General features: G+C 43.3%; 6 protein-coding genes across 18 annotated transcripts in view; 3 read left to right on the forward strand and 3 right to left on the reverse strand.

Annotated features, from left to right (window-relative positions):
- LOC125771803 (alanine--glyoxylate aminotransferase 2, mitochondrial) lies at positions 1 to 6,009 on the reverse strand. 2 transcript variants are annotated; one of them, XR_007419357.1, is made up of 7 exons: positions 5,712 to 6,009; positions 4,037 to 4,346; positions 3,121 to 3,949; positions 2,929 to 3,042; positions 1,150 to 1,284; positions 591 to 971; positions 245 to 349 (listed from the first exon to the last, which is right to left on the reverse strand). XR_007419357.1 is itself a non-coding variant. In XM_049442867.1 (6 exons), exons 1-6 carry the CDS (start codon positions 5,740 to 5,742, stop codon positions 230 to 232), a joined length of 1,539 nt encoding a protein of 512 aa, XP_049298824.1. In that variant the 5' UTR covers positions 5,743 to 6,009; the 3' UTR covers positions 1 to 229. The 2 variants fall into 2 exon arrangements, 1 of the variants encoding a protein (XP_049298824.1); XM_049442867.1 differs by lacking the exon at positions 591 to 971 and having other exon boundaries at positions 1 to 349.
- The window catches only part of LOC125771824 (uncharacterized), a 225,059-nt gene that overhangs the window by 154,580 nt on the left and 48,104 nt on the right, over positions 1 to 22,375 (forward strand). The gene's annotated exons all lie outside the window — the stretch shown is intronic.
- Positions 1 to 22,375, reverse strand: part of LOC125771829 (splicing factor 3A subunit 2-like) — a 227,593-nt gene that overhangs the window by 151,348 nt on the left and 53,870 nt on the right. The window lies entirely within an intron of this gene.
- LOC125771807 (protein amnionless) lies at positions 1,294 to 2,929 on the forward strand. The gene is made up of 2 exons (XM_049442873.1): positions 1,294 to 2,433; positions 2,503 to 2,929. Exons 1-2 carry the CDS (start codon positions 1,416 to 1,418, stop codon positions 2,919 to 2,921), a joined length of 1,437 nt encoding a protein of 478 aa, XP_049298830.1. The 5' UTR covers positions 1,294 to 1,415; the 3' UTR covers positions 2,922 to 2,929.
- Positions 7,028 to 17,606, forward strand: LOC125771766 (putative mediator of RNA polymerase II transcription subunit 26). Of its 2 annotated transcripts, none has more exons than XM_049442730.1 (8): positions 7,028 to 7,229; positions 8,870 to 9,047; positions 9,138 to 10,106; positions 10,219 to 10,566; positions 10,639 to 14,427; positions 14,522 to 14,783; positions 14,846 to 15,106; positions 15,187 to 17,606. In XM_049442730.1, exons 2-8 carry the CDS (start codon positions 9,009 to 9,011, stop codon positions 15,639 to 15,641), a joined length of 6,123 nt encoding a protein of 2,040 aa, XP_049298687.1. In that variant the 5' UTR covers positions 7,028 to 7,229; positions 8,870 to 9,008; the 3' UTR covers positions 15,642 to 17,606. The 2 variants fall into 2 exon arrangements, with proteins under 2 accessions (XP_049298687.1, XP_049298685.1); XM_049442728.1 differs by lacking the exon at positions 7,028 to 7,229 and adding an exon at positions 8,102 to 8,413.
- Positions 18,386 to 19,535, reverse strand: LOC125771822 (exosome complex component RRP43-like). The gene is made up of 4 exons (XM_049442893.1): positions 19,412 to 19,535; positions 18,883 to 19,352; positions 18,688 to 18,808; positions 18,386 to 18,626 (listed from the first exon to the last, which is right to left on the reverse strand). The coding sequence occupies exons 1-4, from the start codon at positions 19,429 to 19,431 to the stop codon at positions 18,422 to 18,424; spliced, it is 816 nt and encodes a 271-aa protein (XP_049298850.1). The 5' UTR covers positions 19,432 to 19,535; the 3' UTR covers positions 18,386 to 18,421.

The raw sequence follows: 22,375 nt of genomic DNA on the forward strand, positions 1-22,375 counted from the left end.
TTTCGTTTGTTGTCCGAAATTTTGGGTGCTGTAGAATTTATTGTTTTCCTTCACTACAGTGTCATTGTCTTACATCACAGATAGGATCAGGAATGTCATGTTCCATAAGAGTGGCATAAAATTACTTAACGCTAAAATACTTGCACTATTAAACGTGACCAAAAACGTCGAGTCAAATCTCACAAATCACAGCAGAACACAGTTGAGAAGTCATCATCACAACGCACGTCTAGCGTCTAGATCCGCGCTTCCGTTTCTTCATGTACTGATCGCAGCAGTAATCGATAACTGCTAGTGCATAGTCAGCATCGGTACGATTAACACACATCGGTGGCTTAATACGTAGCACCTATGGCGGGGGAAGATGAAAAAATCGTATTAGCAAATTATCCTTCGTTATGTTAAGCACTCGTGAAAACCCTGTTATGAAAACCACAACAAATTCTTCTCAATTAATAGGGATACACCGGCAAAACGTAATTTATTAGATAAAGAAAGGAATGATGATGTTAGTAACCATGCACACACACACGCGACAAGCTGTTGAAAACGTGTCAAGCCTAGTGCTAGGAATTATAGCCTATTAATACCGTTTCGATTCTGCCAACATGGGTTCACTCGTTCTTCATCAAATATTGGGGGTTTTCAGCGAAGATCGGATTTCGAAATATTATGTTTTTACAGATGGATATGATCGTTACATGAAAATCTTAATGAAATTAATATTCGCGATCGTTGTATTATTGCAACAATTATCTTTTAATTTATTTTTGATTTTCAACAAGCTCTTTTACGCATAGCCTCCGGTACTCCGTTTAAGGTACAGCCTAAATTGTGAGCTTCAAAATGAAAGGTTTCTAACAATTTTGTCGTGCTTTTTCTGAGTGCTTGCTCAAGGCAATGTCAAGAACTTGCAAGGAAAAATCGACGTCAGCTTTAGTTATGCACATCGGAGGCTTAATTCTAAGGACCTGTTGAAAGGAAGGGAATAACACAAAAGATTCGCTGCATTAGTTTCAAAGCCACCGTTAATTGGTTTGATCGTTTGCTGTTAAAAACACAAAATCAGTGTCGTTTTGGGAAGGTGTCGAACTAAAGAAGGAAACTAAAGGTGTGTAGATGCCAGAAAGGGGGCTAGAAAATACTCACGTTTGCATTCAAACCGCCGCGGCCGAACAGGACGCCCATGTCTTTGCACATCTCCCATATGTCGACGAAATGTGGTGCACTCAAATGTTGTCGTGTCTCCTTATCGGCAACCAGCTCCACACCAATCATCAATCCCTGTCAAAGCAGAGCGAAAGAAGCCAACGGATCAGTGATTCTTACACTGTGCATGTTTGTGTCTCAATATATCGACGCCCCGTTTTCGCTCGGAATTGTTGTGCAGATACAGTTCATTGAAAGTCGTCAAGATGAAAGCAGCTCCAGTAACTGGTGTTATAATCGTGATTCTGCAAGTGTTTTCCATTCATACAGCTCACAGTACTAAAGTTTGGTTACCACAAGTAGATTTTGCAGATAGCTCGAACTGGGCACCAGCAGGAGTGCCTGTCCCTTACCAAACGATCGTTTTTCCAAGTAAACTAAACGCCCTCGTTAGTCTACCAGCGGGTATTATGACCGTGTCTTCGCTCATACTCCCACAGCAGGGTGGATTACTCTTTCCTGTACATTCTTTTTCCCTGAACGTTGTGTCACAAGAACCCGCATCGATTTCTGTGGCGATCTTCAAAGCTCCCGGTCGTACACCGTACTATTCGGGCAATAATTGGGCGACTTACGATGAGCAACGATCTTCACGGCAACCACCGAATGCAGCTGTACCACACTCTGAGCGTGTACCGTGCCAATACGAAACGGCCGTGTTTGAGATGGGAAAGACTATGCCAAAACCAATAGACATGCAGTACCACGAATCAATCGAAGTTGGGAACGTGCGGTTTGGGGAAACGGTCGAAGGATTAGACAATTTCCACAACTTTATATCGTCCGAAATGGGACAGTTTCTGTTCTACAATGCAGAGGACACGCTAATTCGGCAAGGTAAATGTGCCAGTGCGGAGAAATGCCCATGCCAGGAACTACGTCAGATGGATGCAATCTGCTCGAACGAACGTTGCGCTGCACCGCACTGCCTTTCACCAATCCAATCGTCTGGACACTGTTGTCCGATTTGTGGCAGTGTGTTCCGTGTGAACATATCTCAGTTCCAAGGCGGATTTAACTTGCAATCGTTTACGGACAAGCTTCGCCGTAAGATTGCCTCGTCGGAAGTGGACGTAACGGACGTGGTTTATCACATTGGAATTGATCGATCAATGGGAGCGAACGTAGTTCAGCTAATCGTCGTAGACAAGGGCGAGTATGGCGAAAAAAGTGTCCACATGATGAACAGTTTGCGGCCGTTCTTCGAGAAACAATTTGCATCCGGTAAGTCGTGTCGTTGCCACAGCGGACGGATCTAATCGAACTTCATTACAACTTTCATTTCAACCCCAGGTTTCCATATTATGCATGCTGGGCAACCACATACACCGTTGGAGGTAGACCAGGTGTTCACGGTTGTGCTATTATCCTTTATCGTCGTTTCGGCATTCTTCACCGTGCTTTACGTGTACTACTACGACGATATGCTGATTCCGCGGCTAAGAGCGGCGGCTCGCAATCGTCAGTTCTTTACGACTCCCTTTGTGTTCGCTCGTTTTCACCCGCACAGCGATACCGACGGACTATCGGTGGACGTTAACTTCCCGACCGAAGGACAACTGGCTGACGACGAAAGGGAGCAATCGGTAAGCGTGGCTGACATTGAGAGTCAGCACGCTTCTTCGTTTAACAACCCAATGTATGAAAAGCCTGCGCAGAAAACGGATCCCGCTGACGAAGCGTTTGACGATGTGGAGCTGTGTGTTAAATAATTCTTACCTTTCCACGTACATCCCCAATAACATCGTGCTTGTCGCGTAGTTTTTCCAATCCCTTCAACAAGTAGGTGCCCACATCCAGTGAGTTCTTTTGCATCTCTTCCTCGTCGATAACCTGCGTGAGAAGAAGTAGACGAAGAAGAATGTTATATACAGTCTCTCGTCTCCAATAAAGTGCATCTTCAATGCTCACATCCAGAACTGCAATACCGACCGCACATGCCAGCGGGTTGCCGCCGAAAGTGTTGAAATGTAAGGCCTGCGAAAGGACCTCCGCGATTTTACGCGAAGTAACCACCGCCCCGATGGGGAATCCATTTCCGATTCCTTTCGCCATAGTGACTATATCCGGCACAATGTCATGCCCTTCGAAGCCCCAATAGTGTTCTCCGGTACGACCGAATCCGGACTGTACCTCATCCGAAATGAACAACCCACCGTTAGCTCGGACAAGCTCAGCGGCACGCTTTATGTATCCCTTCGTAAACTGCACCGTGCCTCCAACGCCTTGAATGGATTCGGCGAACATTGCGGCCACCTTGCCACGTGGTAGTGAATATTTGAATATTTGCTCCAACTGCTCGTAGTACTTGTCCGCGGCCTTACATTCATTCGCCTGGCAGTCACAGTTGCGTGTAGTTTGCACTGGTGAATCTCGGCACTGCTTGCCACCCCAGATGCCGGTGTACGGATCCGGGTTCATAGCGTGCAGGATGCCACTGTTAAGTCCTGGAAGCGGATACCGCCACGTAGAGTGTGCCGTTAGACCCATCGTATACGGGGATGCTCCGTGATATGCGTTCCGGAAGCTAATGATGTCGTGGTTGCCTGTATACAGACGCGCGATCATCATGGCCAAATCGTTGGCCTCCGAGCCTGAGTTGACGAAGTACACATTCTTCAGATCGCCGGGCAATTTAGCCACTAGCTTTTCTGCGTACTCGTGAAGTTTCGGATGCATGTAAATGTTTGTCGTATGCCACAGGGTACGCAGCTGTTCCTCCAGGGCGGCATTTACCTTCCTACAGAATTAAACCCAAAAGAAAACGGTCCACTGGTTATCTAACCTTTGGAAACACATTATCAATAATTCATTCTGGATGGCTTACGGGTGGCAGTGACCGACCGAAACGGTGACAATTCCACCGAACATGTCCAAATAGCTTTTCTCCTGATCGTAAAGCTGTGCCCCGCGGCCCTTGTAAATCAATAATGGTTTCTTGTAGTAAGAGGTCACATTCGGCGTTAGATACTGCTTGCGAAGCTTCACCACCTCGTCGTAACTTTGACCTTTGTATGCCGGGAAGTCATGCTGCAGCTGTTGCTGCTGTTGCCTGTGCTGCTTGAGCGATTCTGGACGTTGCGTATTCGGTTGCGTTGTGAGCATGCGGCAAAAAGTTTGATCGCGAAGTGCACGAGCTGTGGACGAGATGAATTTTTAATTGGACGATATTTAACGCTACTTTCATTGTGTTTTTTTTTGGGTTTTGGGTATACTTCAGGTCAATTTGAGCATTGAAGGTTAACAAATTATCAAGAATATAAGCTACAAAATTGTTACATTATTGCTATGTGAACGATCATAGGGAGGGTTTAAATATCCATCTCCAAATCCAAATCTCTTACATTACGGAACAGAGCCTAATTAGCTGTATCTGTCTCTATCGACAGATGGGGCTAACACAAACGATGGTTAAATTGGTTGAATTAATCCCCAACCGTGACTGCAGCCATCGATCAATTTTGGGGGTCTTTAACAAAAGGACAAAGCACCCGAACCTTCGCCAGAGGTGATCGTGAAGGTCAAGTTTATTTACATTTTTATTTGCGCATCGCAACTTCTATTTAATCCGCTATACCCTAGCTCTAGAGTCGGCATTTGCCGCAATGCAGGATGGAAGTTAAACCGGTTCAGCGAAAATTGAGCGGAGCAAGATCTGTCGAGCAAGTTCTGTGTTGTTGCTCAGGCAAGCAATAGCGGAAACTTGCTCGCCCGGCTCTGGGTTACTTAGGTGTATGGGAATCGGAAATCGGGAGCATACAAAGATGAGTGTTTTCTTTGTTTTGTCGCACCCTTCTCAAATGTGGAATTTTTTTTTCTTCAGTTTGCGACGCTTTATCAACGGCTAGCACGCGATACGATCGCGGCTAAATATAGCAACAATCCAACGGTATAATCATCATCCATGCAGCATATTATTCTTCGTTAACCGATGGTACAATTGCGTGCGGGGGACGATTTGTAGTTGACGAAGCTTTAATTGTGAAACGGTACCAGCATCCATGCCGGTTTGTAGCGAATGCTGAAGAAACGCGTTTGTAGCGTTGTGATGTCACTTGGTAACGAATGTTTCCCGTCCATTGGGAACAGTACTTCTTTCTGATGTGGTTTTCTTGTGATTTACTTCCCGATGCACGATCGCACAAACGTTCACCATCGGCTGCATGCCTGTTTTTTTATTCATGGTCACTTAAGGAAGTTTGACCTCGAACCACAACGTCTGCTGGGAGGAGATGGTGTCGTGGTAAAACTCACGTAGCACTTGGGCAAAGTACTGCACTTCATGCGTACTTACATGAACAACTTCATGTACGTGCTGCCGGACATAGTGTGTCGGCCATGTGTCTACGCTTGAAACACGTGTAACGTAGGAACAAATTTACGCATAAACCCGTTACCTCATTTTACACAAAGAAATGATGCTGTACAACACACACAGATCGTCTGTTTGTGTAGAATGCAATTGAATCTTAATCTTACGATCACGGACCATTTACACTAACCTGATAAGGTTCGCAGGTTCATCAGGAGCATCTCGAAGCACTCTTGCTTTTGAAGCTTATGTGATATGACTCAACTGAACGAGAAAACACACCGGTCGCGTGAAATTAAAATGTATTTCGCTACCAAAGATCAGAGAACGGAACTAACCGCTCTGGACTTTGTTCTCATTGATCGCGCGAACACGCTACGACGTAGTTTTGTTTTATTAAAATTTATTCCTGCCACAACACTTTGAGCATCCCGTAACGACGAACTGTAGCGCTTGGCGAGTAACGGAAGACTGGCGCGATCGGATGAAAATGAATGAATATTTCCTACCGAACCAACAACCAAAGCGACCAAAGCGGTCTCAGGATGGATGCGATCGTGGTTCGTGTGCTTCTTGCCGTCTTCGTGGAAGTAGGCGCACGCAATTTTGTGCGGGACGGCGCGAATTTTACTTTCAAATTGAAGGAAACAAAAACAGTCGAAGGTGCGTTGAAAGGAGAATGATAATTGATTTTACTTTCATATACTCTCCTATGTATTTCGATTCTAACCAATTATTTTCAAACTAAAAGTTCTTGTTTCTGTGCTGATAACATTTCAACAATAAGAAACGTCAGCGTAATAATAAAATACTTTCGAATAGGTATATGGATAAAACGTGCAGCTTTATTGAATCATTGTTGATGAATCCGGAGTAAAAGAAATGTGAAAAGTGGACTTTTGGCGCATGTAGTACAACGCAACCTGGAACGAAAAGCACGTGGCGCGCAAACGTTACATTTTTCTCTAATGTCTGTTATGATTTGAACCGGAATTTTCATTATAAGAAGTAGTGAAAATATAATTGTAAAACATTTGTTCAAGAATGGAAATCTTTGAACAATATAACCGACGTATTCATACGGTCCGGTCTGTGTTCAAATCTCGTTTGGACCGTGCTGTTCAGCTAGCACGGTTTTCTTTAGATTAGCCTTGGTAAAAATTAACTAATGCAAGTAGGTGGAGTAAAAGATACCAAATTACCAATTTAATGTACACGAAATAGTAAAACTTTTGGTCAAATGTAATAAAACCAAACAAAAAACGTTCCAAATTGTTTCGATTCTCGAATTGTGCTAAAAACGCATGTCTGCACGTGTAAACAGGCTTTATTAAACAAATGTCTGCCAACCGCCGCACAATAGGATTTTGGCAACACTGCCGTCATTGACGGGAGGAATGAAACGTCATGACTATGTTTATAAACGAGAGCGACGTCGGAAAATAATTTTCGTTCCATTTTCGTCTCACGGCTAGCGATTCACATTGCGTCCCGGATACGAAAAAAACATCGTCGTTTGCTTCCGCAAACCGTATAATGTGTTCTGAACGTGCGGCAATCGTGCAACGAAAACAATTGCCCATCCGTGCGAAGTAGCAAAACACATCCTCTCGACGGATTGGTGCACACCATCATCGAAATACCATTTCCATTAGGTTGATAGCAAAAACTAAACAAAGTGAAAGTGAAAAGACAAAGCCAAAACAAAGTGAGTGTTGTGGTTTGGGGTATTAGAACAAAACGTGCGTACTGTTTGTTGTAATGTATGTGCTACTATTCGCTAATAGGAAATAATTAAGTATGTAGTTCGCTTACAGTGTCCTTTCGGTTACCAATCATTCCCCGAAGCCGCAAGGATTTACGGGGCAGCAGCCAAAGTGCAAAGTCGGTTAAGTGCTAGCGTTGGTGAATGGTTTTGTTTCAATAATGTTCTGTGATTGAGAACTGAATGTCCTGATCGAAAGGATACATTTTGCAGTGCCCTTTGACGCTTCCTGACAATGTTTGTTTGTTGGGCAGTAGCAGTAAACAGAAAACAAATTGATAGTACTTTACTTAGCTAAATGAACAGAATCTGCTCCATGGCGCATAGGATAGATTGAGCAAATTTCAGTAACTGATTCAATAAGCCAAAATAGGTTACACAATGAGCGGACGCCGCAAATAATAGCATAGCTGAAGTGTCAGGCACCGCAATGTAAACATGCGGATCGTGCATGCTGCAGATTTTCCACGAGAGAACTGTCAGTTGTGAATTGTCAAATTCGCATGAGAGCGACAGGGAGAGACGACACCGAAGAGGCAGGAGAAAGAGGACACAGAGAACACACGGAAACGGGTGGTGTGAGCGAAAACGAGAAAAACTGAAAAGTCTATCTAAAAAGCAGGGACTAAAAAGCAATCGAAGAGGCTTAAAGAAAACGCGTGAAAAAATGAATGATTTGTGAAGAAAACGATCGTTCTTTCTGCGTCGCGTGTTCCAGTGTGAATGTAATATTGTCAGGGAAAGTTTGCCAAATGCTACGGCTGCGTAAAGGATAAAGTAATGCTTGGCAAATAGTGGCTACAAGGATTCTGTCTCTGTTGTTGTTGCTGTTGCCCGATTGCGCCTCTCCTGCAGACGGCGACGGCTCCTTCGCAAAATTTATAGCATTTGCTTAAATTGTACTCTTGGTTCCATTGTTAGACGACCGCATTTACTAGGGGAACGTATTTGCTTCGCTAGTATTGCTGGAAGAACCAAAGCACGGCAAAATATCCGTCATGTGAAAACAACATCGCCAGCCAGTTGTAGCAGGCCCTAGAAAGCACTGATATACGACGGATTCCACACTTGCAGCTGTGCACTCTGGCCAATAGCAGCAACCCAACTGGACTATCAGTGAAATAAATGTAAGGATTTGCGGATAAAAAGGCTTGGTTTGGTACGTGTTTAGATGAAATCTTGAACAGTCACACCTGCGGGCAGGAGATCAAACAAAAGGTGTAAACAGATTTTTGGGAAGTACATTTAGGATGTTGAAGGACGATCTGCAAAGCTGTTGGGTGTAATTGTTCAATATTATTCATGGGTAAAAATGTTCGCCAGTAGAAAAAAACACATCTTTTAATGGAAAAAACGTGCACGATGTGAAAGTTTGTTTTTGTATCGAAGGTTTACTTTGGAGCACACATGTTTTACATGGCGTAGTTAAGGTAGCAAAACGGCACACGACCTTGCATGGACAGCGGCTAGGTGCGGGGTGTACGTGAAACAAACGGGACTATTTGACGGTGTTACTAAATGCATGATGCTCGTATTACTATTTTCCATTTAAGAATACAAAATCAACCTTGTTTCGTTTGCAGATTTCTTATGTAAGCAGTTCGATGTAGAAAACGCAAAGGTTCATACTGTACATTTGTATCCAAAGAGTGCGATTCCCTCAATCGGCATCTGGGTGAATGCATCAACAAACGGTAACGATCGGTGGCGGCAATAAGCACAATGCAAAAGTTAGAAACAACAGCATGCCAAGAAGCCGATGTAAGTTGACACAAAATGTAGCAATACTTGTACGGGATATACGTTATGCGATTGTATTGTGCATTATTGATCTCTCTTTTATCATTCTAGTTTATGCTAAATGATGCTTACTGCAAGCTAAGAAAATCACCTACGCGGCAGTCCTCCTTGCTCATCGATCCTCCGCCGCACTATCCGAATCTTCCCAGTCCAATACTTAATGACAGCACGCCACTGTTCAACACTTCGTCCTCCGGCAACAGTCCAAATCCCGCATCACCATCAACTACCTTCAGCGCTCTTAGTGCTGGCCATCACACCACTTCACCGCCGGCAACATTACTGGCCTCCCCGTCACCAGCGTCCTCACCTACCAGCAGGACGACGACGTCGACGACAACAACGGCTGCAACAACGACGGCAACAATCACACCGGCTACTACACCGACGGAAAATGCTTTGAAATCTTTCGGTAGCTCTTCTTCCGTCAATTTTAATCATCATCACGTGGAAAAGCGACTGGCATCTGATTCGACGTCCTGCTACGGAAGTCCTTCGAAAAAAACCAAACTTTCTGCCGCATCGTCAGCCTCCACATCGTCATCGTTGTACTCGTCATCGGCTGCGTCGTCGTGTAACGTCTTCACACCATCGCCATCATCGTCTTCCGTCCTTTATCGTCAGCATCACCACCATCATCATAACAGTGGGGGAGATGCAGGAAGCGGAGGAAGTAACATCAGTGGTAACGGTGGTACCATGCCTAGCTCGGTATTGCAACAAACGCAGCGGCTGGTCGATAGTCATTTGTGCTTCTCGCCACCAGCAAGTGGCACTACCGGGCATGGAGCGGCAAGTGAAAGTTTAAACATACATGACAAGCTCAGGGAATTGTTTCTGGAGCTGCTGGTGGAGGACTGTAGCGAAAGCGACAGACTTAGCTTAAGGAATACGTCTTTTCTGCTGGAAAAGCTAATACTGCGCGAACAGCTGAACACGCTAATAGTGAATCTGTACCCGGGCAACAAAGGATATTCGCTAGCATTTCGAATAGGATCGCAAGAGGAAGCGGGTCGAAATGTATGTAATAATTTTAACTTTACGTTCCGTGTCCCATATTTGGTACTGTTGCTTTTCATTTAGAAGTTATTATTAAATCCACGGCTTATGGTTTGTTCCCGTTTTGTTTTAGGTCTCGAAGAGTGGATCATCTGCAAATCTGACAGCCTTCTCGTCGATGGGCACGGGAGTTGGCCCACCGTCCACCTCCGGCAATGATTCCCTGACGTTAAACGCTACGTTAAACGATCTCAATAGTGAAAAGCTGCAGGAAACCATACAATGGCCATACGAGGAAGAAGATTTGCTAGACTCCATCGATCGAGAGGAGCTACCTTTGGTGTTAGTGGACATACTGGAGAGTAAGTGTCCTGCGTTGTTCTACTGCGGTTGTGTGGTGGCGGAGGTGCGCGATTATCGGCAATCGTTTCCTATTTTTACCTGTGATACTTTCCACGTGTTACTGAAACCCACCAATCAGGTGAGCAAACCCTTCCTCAACCTAGTGTGTAGGTGGCAGGTGGCGTACTTACGAGCTTTTATATGGTTTTAGACCTTGTTGGCCGATGTGAACATCCTAACGGCGGAAGGAGAATGGAGTGCTGAGGACAAGCTGGTGCTTGAAAGTCAGCTCGTACTGGCGACCGCGGAACCGCTTTGTCTCGATCCGAATCCGGAGGTCGGAACGATGTCTATCAACCAACATCACCGAAGGCAATTGCTCAACACCACACCCATTCGCCGGCAGGCTAAGAAGTTTTCTCAGATCGCAGTCAATCGCAAAAGGAAAACCGACCAATTCACACACAACTTCGGACTAGAGCTAAGCGATTTTCTTAACAAATTCCGGCAACGTCCACCTCGTCAACAAAGCGTGCGGCGTGGTGTGGTCAGCTTCACTCTACCGAAGAAGCCTTCCGAGGTGGTTCCAACCGTAAACTTGCCCAATCTGGAACTGCCCGAACTGGCGACACCTTCGGAGGTGAACGTGGAAAAGTACGCACGCAAGTATGAAGCTCCTAAAGAGAGCCGTGACTGCATACCGCAACTGATCGAGGAGTACATTCTTGAAACGGACCGCGTTGTAAACCGGGGCGACACACGCGTCTATCATATAAAGCTATCCATTTTTCAACGACCGTCGAATTCGGAGTATCTGGGCGAGTTGTACGTTGATCGGGACTATCGTGAGAATGAGCGAAATGGTGAGGCTTGCCAATTTTCACTAGGTACACGAGCACACGCCCACCGGTACATACAACAGTTTACGGAAATTTTCACCGAAGAAGGAAGAAAATCGGTCAAAATTACCCATCTGGTTCCGGGACAGGTTCCCAAAGTGTTGCACACTGCTGGCATGCGCGAACAGAACGTTCAGCAGCAGCAGCAGCAACAGCAACAACAACAATTGCAACAGCAACAATTGCAGCAGCAGCAACAGCAACAGCAACAACAACAGCAGCAATTGCAGCAACAGCAACAGCAACAATTACAGCAACAGCATCATCAACAGCAAATACAGCAACAACAAACACTGGTACAACAACAGATATCTCAGATACAACAACGACTACAATCTCATCCAACACAAGCGTTGCTTACCCGGTTGCAAGCGACCAACCCGGCCTTGGCATCACAGATTGCTACGGCAACGGGTGTTAACGGTAACATCACACTGAATGCAACGAATCCAAACACACTTCCTGGCAATCAATCACAGCAGGCGCCGCAAACAACATTAACCACCGCCCAGTCGACCGTACACCAGAATTTGTCCCATCAGCACCTTATCTCGACTACAACCACTGGTCCGAATATAATAAGCATTGGACCGGCGGTGGCTTCATCGACGACCCAGCCACAGCAGTCTCCCGTCCAGCAGTCACAGGCACCAGCACAGATTCACATACAACCGCAACATCTGATAGCATGTTCTGGCCACCAGCAGCAGCTGTTTAATACAAACCCCTGTGATACAAACAACGCTTCGACCAGTATCGTAGGCACTGGCGCAGGTTCGACATCGACCAACGTAGCAACCTCACAAGGTACGACTATTACACTGCAAACCCAGCCATCGTCACAGCAACAGCAGCAGATCCAACAAAGTCAACCGTCACAGCAGCCTCTGAGCCTGAGCAATGGATCACTGTTGCTAGTGCAACATGGTGGGCAGATATCGAATCTAACAATGACGACCAATGCTGCAGGGCAGCAGCAATTACTAGCAACGTCTGCTGGTACGGGAACTGTTGGTAACAACGTCGGGAATGCAGTGAGCGGTGCACAAAGCTTCACCTTTGCTTCCGGTGGTGCTCGAACGCTTGGCAATACTGTACCACTGCTCGTGCGTCTCGACAACAGTAAGGTGTCGCGTGACGCTGCGGGCAATTTAATATCAACCATTTCGCAACAAACAACTCCCGCTGGACAAGTACAACTGCAAGCGCAACAACAAAACGTGGTACAAATTCAGCAGCAGCAACAACAACAGCAACAACAACAACAGCCGCAACAAGCGCAGCAATTGCAGAACTCATCTGGATCGATACATACGACGAATCCGGAAATAAAGGCTATTGCTATAAGCATCATGAACTCAGCCAACCAGTTTACGAATCGCCAGCAGCAGCAACAACAGCAACAACAATCTAGCGCAAAGTCAAGCAGCAATGCTGCTATTCTTAGTCTCCTCAATAGTGCACCTGCGGCGATGACCAATTCCCCGGTATTAAGCAGCACGCTCACGTTGCCAGCTGGTAAAACAGTGACTGAGTTGCAACAACAACAGCAACAGCAGCAGCAACAGAATCAACAGCAGCAACAGCACACAATACACCATCTTCAAACAGCAGGTGGAGGTACGGCGGCAACAATAAGTGGAAGCGCTGCAGCAGCACTGTTCAACAGTGTAGGCGGGCGTAAGATCAATATTCAACAAGCGCAGGCTAACCAAAACCGCATTCTAAACCATGCTAATCTAATCACCGTCAGCGGCGGTACGGGAACCAGCAATCATCAAACGCAGATCATCAATATTCAAGCCAGTGATTTGCAGCAGCAGCAACATCAAACTGGGGGACAACCGTCAACACAAACAGTATCCCAGCAACAGCAGCAGTCGCAACAGGCAGGAAATATCCGCGTTACTATGTCCGCGCTTGCTACACAACTAGCATCACCGCCCGCAATTTTAACCACCTCGAACCTGCCCCAAAGTTTCAACGTTGCTGCAGCAGTCGGTGCTACATCCGGTGGCAATGTGACTGCAGTTTCCACGGCGAACGCTGGCACGTTTAGTGGTGGCACAGGAATATCGACTGCAGGGAGCAAATTGATTATAAACAACGCGAATCAGCGTGTGCTGAACATCAATGCCAACCCGGGTACGGCTACATCAACGGCGGCCGTTGTTGCAGCTGCGTTCGGTGGAGCGATAAGGCGTGTTAGCGCAACGGGCAATACTGGAGCTGCTGATGGTATTCAGATGCAAATTCAGGGACTCACTGCCTCGCAGAGTACGTCAAACCTAACTGGAACGGGTGGCAACCTTGCTGGTATCAGTGCGGACAGTGGATTGCGTCGCACCGTTGTACCGGATCAGCTGCAGATACAGAGCATCGCTTCGCCCGGTAGCGATCACTCTAACGCTTCATCCGTTTCACTGACCAGCAATGGTGGTGGTGGCAGCAACAACACCACAGGCACAGTGAATGGTGCTAATGCAAACAACATCATCTTTAACAACATGTCCGGATTAACCGCATTGCTCGCAAACAGTGCAACTTCTGCACAAGTGGCGCAACCCACATTAGCTACCAGCATCAGTGGTAGTGGCGATGGTACGATGCAGAACACGGTATCTGTCGTCGGTGCTACGACCGTCGTTGGCCTGGGTGGGATGCCGAACAACGCAAACAACAGCACCAACATAGCCAGTACCAACAGCAGCAGCAACGCTACCGTGTGTGGCAATAGTAACGCAAACTCAGCATTAATCGAAAGACTGACTTCATCTAGTAGCTTAAATATAACTAATAATAGTAACCTGCCGGCAGCGAGTCCCGGATTGCAGTTTACCATACCTTCGCCAAAAACGCCTCAACAGCAATCTCAAGCGCATATGCAGATACAATCACCTGCTGGATCGATATCGCCTCTCTCTAGTCCTCCGCCCCAGGTCACCATCCATCCGCAGCAGCAACCGCAGCACAGCCAAATGCAGGCGCAAGCTGGGCAGCAGCAGCAGCAGCAACAATCTACTACGGTCAATTTGCAGGGACTGAACTTTGCCAGCCTACACGGTGCAATGACTTCCATACCTGGATTGCAAAACGTGCAGGTGCGCATAGAACAATAGTTCGATGTCGAAGTGTATTCGTGTGAGAATTTGGACTAATTATGATTGCTTTCTTTACTCCTTTTATGCAACCTAGGTACAAATTCCAGGACTTGCGCAGCCGATTTCGTTGTCGCTTTCATCAACACCAGCCGGAGGAGCAACGGGCGTGTTAAATAACACCACTGCAAATACCAGCCTACTAGTATCAGTCCCAGTGACCAACACAACGCAGGTTGTGAATACCATTAATGCCAGTGGCACTAGCAACATACTATCCGGCAACTCACAGACGACCCAAACTGTTGTGCTCACGAATCCACAGACGAGTGGTTCCAGTTTGCTCTCTCTGCCGATTGGTAATTTACGACAAAGGAAACACCCATGTTACGTTTATCATCATCGGTTAACATTGTTTCAGCTCAAATCGTTGCATCCGGTGTGAAAGGGCTCGGACAGCAGGGTATACGGACCGGCACACCTTTAACCGTTAATACCGGACAGCCTGGGCAGCAAATTCAGCTGCTTAATTTTAGCCAACGTTCCCGCACCGGACAGTTGCCTGTGGTGAGCTGCTCCGGAACAACGCCGATAACGGCCAAGCAGCTGGCAGCGCGTGTGGCCCAGCATCGTCAACAAATGGCAGGCGGATCTACACTCAAAATAGCCACTCCAATTACTGGTAAATAATTTCTCCTCACTAATTTTGCTAATATAGGTATAAACTTGTATAACCTTGATTTTGTGCCTGCCTCTTTTTAGGATCCCATAATGCCGCACAGCTGAGCAATAACTTAAACGTGACCTCCAATACCACGTCGAATCAGCTTATAATGAGTACGAAACAGTTGCAGCTCAAACTTCAGCAACAGCAGCACGTACAACAGCAGCAGCAACAACAGACCCAGCAGATAATCGCATCTACTAGCAACCAACAGCCAGGTACGACGCAAATACACATTCAGCAGCAATCACAACAAGCGCCACAATTGTTGCAACAGCAGCAGCAGCAACAACAGACACAATCACAAGCTACTCAGCAAATCAACATTATCAACAATACAGTGATGGCGCCACTGTCGCTGTCTAGCCCTGTTTCAGTGACCAGCACTGTAGTGTCCCAGTCTGCAGGAGGTCATCAAAATATAAACGCAATTACAGCAGCGGCTGCAAGCGGAAAACACCGGCGAAGATCGGCGGCAGACATGAATAAATAGTAGAAGCACACGATTAATAGATCTGAACTCGTAGGACTGCCACAGTCGTAATCGGCAATATAAGAATCGGTAAGCGCCATTATAGTTACACATGCATCGCTACGATTACTACCATTTTACAGCCCGAGGCAGTAATGAATTCTGCATTCATGGTTTATGTGCTGTTGTTTGTCTGGTTAGAAGCGAGCGACATATTAATGAAAGCAACTCGACGGTAAAAGGAAACGAAAATGTTTCGTTCCATACTACCATTATCGCTACAACGCACTGCTCTGCTGTAGGTGTAGGGTGAATAGTTTTGAAAAGGAATTTACATATGGTTACCGTAAGCGGATACTAAAGCGGTTGGTGTGAAACTTTGTTACGGTACCTGCAACAGCGAATAGACGGGCGTCGTAAATACTGCATAACGGTGCAAGATGGCCAAAACACTTCCCATAGCGAGATACGGCACATCTTTTACTCTATTGTACCTTTTTTTTACCTTGTAATAAGATTTTTTTTAAGCACTTACTTCGTTACTGTGTTAGGATGTGTGAGGACGATACCTTGCCTCAAGTAGTAGTTTTATTTTACTTTCCGAAGTCGTCATTCTTATTTGATTTTGTCCTCTGTACCTGCAGAGGCTCTCGAGGATTATTTATTCATGCCAGGGTTTCAGTAATGTGCTCTGATTGTGGACCCTGTTTCGCAATGTGTCCTTTTTGGAAACGTTGTCTTGCCCCCGTGAGTGATGGTTTTCATGTGAAACTTTCGTACAAATTTAATTAACATTTACTTGTCTTATTGAAAGCTTCCCTCTAACAACACCGGCCGTATCTTGTTGTTGCCAGTTTTGACGTTGTGTATATCTGTTCTTGATGTTTAGTGGGCTCAACAATATGGTGGGATATATCTTTCCACAAACGGCGTTAGTTGAGCAAAAAAAAAAAGAACACTCAACTAGTCGGAATAGACTTTGGTAAAAGCGATAATTAAATGATAAGGAGCCGACAACAAATTTTGTACGCTGAACGACAACACAACTAAAACTTACCTTTCCTGCTATAGTACAGCCGTAGTCCGTGTTCTCGTTCAGCAGATAGCTTAAAAAAGTGGTATTTGGTGGTGTCACTACTACTAATATTGCATTCTAGAAATGGAGCATGATGAACATTGTTTGGAAAGCGTGATCGATCGAAAAATTCAAACAGGATGCAATTCAGCAGAAAGATAGAGCCAAAAAGCAAATGGTAAAGGGTAGAAAGCGAACGGTATGCATTGTGGATAATAGTTTGTTGATATTACATGTACCGAATGCTACGGGTGAATGAAGTAAAATAGACAGCAGAAACAAAATAGGACGTTTGTCGGAAATCCGGAAAGGAACATACAATTCTATATATATAAATATAAATATATATTTAAATAGCAAATAAAATTGCGCTGTTAGAAAGAATAATATAACGCGAAGGAAAAGCAGGAAAACGGTAAAAGCAGTTAGATAGACCACGGATAAAGGAATGTTACAAGAGAAATCTTTCAAATTTTAGTTTCTAAATGTTGCTGTAAAACGAAAATTACAACGCAAAACTGCGAAGCTACTCATTTTCAAATATCTGACGCTAAACGCTTTGCGGTGATAAAACGGTGATTGTATATTGATCCGCGCGACACAATTCTAAAAGCAGTACGAATCCAGGCCTTCCAATCTGAATCAGTTGGGTTTTGAGCTTTCTAATTACGTTCAAATTCGATTGCATCATAAGTAGCGAGACAGACAGACAGACAGACAGCAAGTGTAATGTGTTCAACATATCTAAGGCGCGAGGACATCCCTTGGGAATCGGTGTTTTAATTTGAGTCAGTTTTGCTTGCTCAAGCGAAGATTGCGTAAATGCAGTAAATCATTTCGAAAGTCATGACTGAAAAGGAAAGCAGCTGATTTACTTTTGGTGTAAATAAATTTTGTATTATTTAATAAAATATGGTTTTGTTTTTCGGTTCTATTCCCATTCAATTTCTTTATTTCAACTGCAGGGTTGACCTTTATCTTTTTGTCGTTACGTTTAATTGCTTTCGAAGGGGAGGTCCTTACGCCCTTTTCGTGTGCGCCATTCAGACATATTCTTTCATGAGACAGATCGTGGCATGAGCAGCGATCGAGTGAAGATCATCATGCCACAACAGCTAGTTCGTTCAAATGTAATGTATCGGTTAGTGGAGGTAATAAAGGATGGTAGTGTAGTGGTGGTACTTTTTGGAGGATACACAGCGCTAAAGTACTATCTAGAAAGATATGTTAGTGATGCAAACTGATTGTCCTTAAGATAGGGGCGGCTTATGTGAGAGACAAAGTAGAAAAACAATACTGAGATAGGTTCCTGGTGTACAGAATGAACCAAAACGCGGTCATGGGCATCTGAACAGCGTAGCTATGAATGGTTTTGTTCCTGATCTGTTCGTGAATGGCTCTATGCGATTGGCGAGAACCAGTCGGCCGAGCTGGAATGTAGGATAGCATTTATTGAAAGGAACAGGAAAGGAAGCAAGAGAGAGAGAGATATGGAGCGAGAACGATACAAGGAGAAGCTGGATGAACAGATGCTGGCGATTCGAAGGCGAAAGCATTCGAGTAGTTGATAAAGCAAATAATGGTGGAATTCTCATCTTCATGTAGACACATATTCTACTCATCTGTCGGCAACGCCGATGTGTACGTATTTCTGTTACAAAAAGGAATAATGAACTGAAATCTAATGGGATTGAGCTACACTTATGACCGAAACAACAATTTCCTTTTATTTATTTGCCATGCCTTGAATCATCCTTTTTACAGACCGTTCGCGTTTTATTGCACTTTCGGTGCAACGTTTCAGCGTAGCACTGTCGAAAGGATCGCCACCGGATTGGTTGAAGAAACTCATTTTACCATCGCTCACCGTTACAGTGAATGTTGTGCTTGCTAGCTTTTCCTCTTCTGAGGTCGGATCGGCAATTAATCGGCTAGAAGAGACAGAACAGTTAGTGGCAATACATTGTAGACGGTTGACTGTTGTATACGCACTCGGTTACCATCACGAATGACGTCGTTACGGGCACGCAGTGAACCGATAATGGTGAAAACTTAAGGCTATCCGTTTCGGTTTCCTCTGTATCACTGTTGTATCGAATGATGGGAAGTTTCACTGCAGAAAAAAGTAAACGATACAGGGCATAAATGAAATTGGCCTTTAAACGCTGTTGTACGTTCACTGCTTACCTGTGTGCAATGCTGCTACCAGTGCGATGATTGCCGCATCAAACACACAACCATCGTGATCTAGACAAACCAAATCACAATACAAGGCCCACACAAGCTTCCCCGGTGAAATGCAGAGGTCGTGCAGATCTATACAGCGTGCGTTACTTATCGCATCGGCCAACGATCGGCTGTAAACTTGTGCTTCGTCCGACGGTGGTCCTGGACGGTAGGATGGTGAACATACGGGTGAAAATTCTACATTCGGAACAAGAAATCCTTGTTGCGGCTCGAGTGGCTTTGGTGTAGCTAATTCGGCTTTAATTCCACACACTACAGTCGTGTTGCCTATTTTTACAATCGCTGATCCATCTGCGCTCTTAATCACTCCGAAGCTGATAGCCAGCGGGCGCAACTCTTCCAACTCTCGCCCATCCGGACGAATGTGGTTATCCAGGTAATCCTTGTAATATTTCACTGGATGAAGCAGTCTGTGGGGAACCAATGTCTCATAAACAACGAAAATAGTAACAGAAATGGGAAATCATACTTAAATGTTTTGAGGTCCATTTTTTGTTTACCGGACGATTGGAAATGTTTACAAATTGTGGATATGCTGTTGCGCGCACAAATTGAGGTTATGTACAAATGTCACACATAAACATCAGGTTCGGTACTAAAACGGCAAACGATGTTGTACTAAATACAGTGCTTCGAAAGCCAACTCGCACTGCGTGTCTAATCGCAAGGGAATTTTTTATTTTTTTTATTTTTTTTAATTCTTTTTTTATTTAAAGCACTATTTAAGTGAAAAGAAACTTATTGCAACAAAATTCGCATTAAAATATATCATATTTATAAATTTTGATAAATTACTCAAAAATGAAGAAAATTTTACATTTTCTCAAACAGGGTAAGGAACTTGGTTCCTCGAATAACTTCTGGCACAGACATCTGAGGGCATGGCCGTCCAAGAAGAAAATGTAGCCATTGTTGCCATCTATCGACCACAGGTTAAAGATTGGCGATCCGTTGGATACCGATCGAGTTATAGGCAAAAGTTGGTGCAAAAATGAGGAAAATTTTCATTTTTTTTTTAATTTTTTGATTTTTTTTATTATTTTTCACTCTTTTTTTTATTTCAAGCATTATTTGAGTGAAAAGAAACTCATTGCAACCAATTGGCATTAAAATAAATCAATTTAATTTTTTTTGCAAAATTTCTCAAAAAAATGGCAAGGGGTACCCCTTATGAAATTTTCGAGTTGAAAATTTTTTAAATTTTTTTTTCTGATTTTTTATTCTTTTTTTAATTTAAAGCATTATTTGAGCGAAAAGAAACTTATTGCAACAAAATCCGCATTAAAATATACCCCATTTTTCAATTTTGCTAAATTACTCAAAAATAAGGAAAATTTTACATTTTCTCAAACAGGGTAAGGAACTTGGTTCCTCGAATAACTTCTGGCACAGACATCTGAGGGCAAGGCCGTCCAAGAAGAAAATGTAGCCATTGTTGCCATCTATCGACCACAGGTTAAAGATTGGCGATCCGTTAGATACCGGCCGAGTTATAGGCAAAATTTGGTGCAAAAATGAGGAAAATTTTACATTTTCTCAAACAGGGTAAGGAACTTGGTTCCTCGAATAACTTCTGGCACAGACATCTGAGGGCAAGGCCGTCCAAGAAGAAAATGTAGCCATTGTTGCCATCTATCGACCACAGGTTAAATATTGGCGATCCGTTGGATACCGACCGAGTTATAGGCAAAAGTTGGTGCAAAAATGAGGAAAATTTTCATTTTTTTTGAGCTTTTTGATTTTTTTTATTATTTTTCACTCTTTTTTTAATTTAAAGCATTATTTGAGTGAAAAGAAACTCATTGCAACCAATTGGCATTAAAATAAATCAATTTAAATTTTTTTGCAAAATTTCTCAAAAAAATGGCAAGGGGTACCCCTTATGAAATTTTCGAGTTGAAAATTTTTTAAAATTTTTTTTCTGATTTTCTATTCTTTTTTTAATTTAAAGCATTATTTAAGTGAAAAGAAACTTATTGCAACAAAATTCGCATTAAAATATACCCCATTTTTCAATTTTGCTAAATTACTCAAAAATGAGGAAAATTTTACATTTTCTCAAACAGGGTAAGGAACTTGGTTCCTCGAATAACTTCTGGCACAGACATCTGAGGGCAAGGCCGTCCAAGAAGAAAATGTAGCCATTGTTGCCATCTATCGACCACAGGTTAAAGATTGGCGATCCGTTGGATACCGACCGAGTTATAGGCAAAAGTTGGTGCAAAAATGAGTAAAATTTTCATTTTTTTTTTAATTTTTTGATTTTTTTTATTATTTTTCACTCTTTTTTTAATTTAAAGCATTATTTGAGTGAAAAGAAACTCATTGCAACCAATTGGCATTAAAATAAATCAATTTAAATTTTTTTGCAAAATTTCTCAAAAAAATGGCAAGGGGTACCCCTTATGAAATTTTCGAGTTGAAAATTTTTTAAAATTTTTTTTCTGATTTTCTATTCTTTTTTTAATTTAAAGCATTATTTAAGTGAAAAGAAACTTATTGCAACAAAATTCGCATTAAAATATACCCCATTTTTCAATTTTGCTAAATTACTCAAAAATGAGGAAAATTTTACATTTTCTCAAACAGGGTAAGGAACTTGGTTCCTCGAATAACTTCTGGCACAGACATCTGAGGGCAAGGCCGTCCAAGAAGAAAATGTAGCCATTGTTGCCATCTATCGACCACAGGTTAAAGATTGGCGATCCGTTGGATACCGGCCGAGTTATAGGCAAAATTTGGTGCAAAAATGAGTCTTATGAAATTTTCAAATTTTTATATTTTTTTCAATTTTTTCAGATTTTTTACTTTTTTTTTAATTTTAAGCATTATTTGAGTGAAAAGAAACTCATTGCAACCAATTGGCATTAAAATAAATCAATTTAAATTTTTTTGCAAAATTTCTCAAAAAAATGGCAAGGGGTACCCCTTATGAAATTTTCGAGTTGAAAATTTTTTAAAATTTTTTTTCTGATTTCTTATTCTTTTTTTAATTTAAAGCATTATTTGAGCGAAAAGAAACTTATTGCAACAAAATCCGCATTAAAATATACCACATTTTTCAATTTTGCTAAATTACTCAAAAATGAAGAAAATTTTACATTTTCTCAAACAGGGTAAGGAACTTGGTTCCTCGAATAACTTCTGGCACAGACATTTGAGGGCATGGCCGTCCAAGAAGAAAATGTAGCCATTGTTGCCATCTATCGACCACAGGTTAAAGATTGGCGATCCGTTGGATACCGACCGAGTTATAGGCAAAAGTTGGTGCAAAAATGAGGAAAATTTTCATTTTTTTTGAATTTTTTGATTTTTTTTATTATTTTTCACTCTTTTTTTAATTTAAAGCATTATTTGAGTGAAAAGAAACTCATTGCAACCAATTGGCATTAAAATAAATCAATTTAAATTTTTTTGCAAAATTTCTCAAAAA

The sequence above is a fragment of the Anopheles funestus genome, chromosome 3RL (genome assembly GCF_943734845.2).
Source record: "Anopheles funestus chromosome 3RL, idAnoFuneDA-416_04, whole genome shotgun sequence".
Taxonomy (NCBI): Eukaryota; Metazoa; Arthropoda; class Insecta; order Diptera; family Culicidae; genus Anopheles; species Anopheles funestus.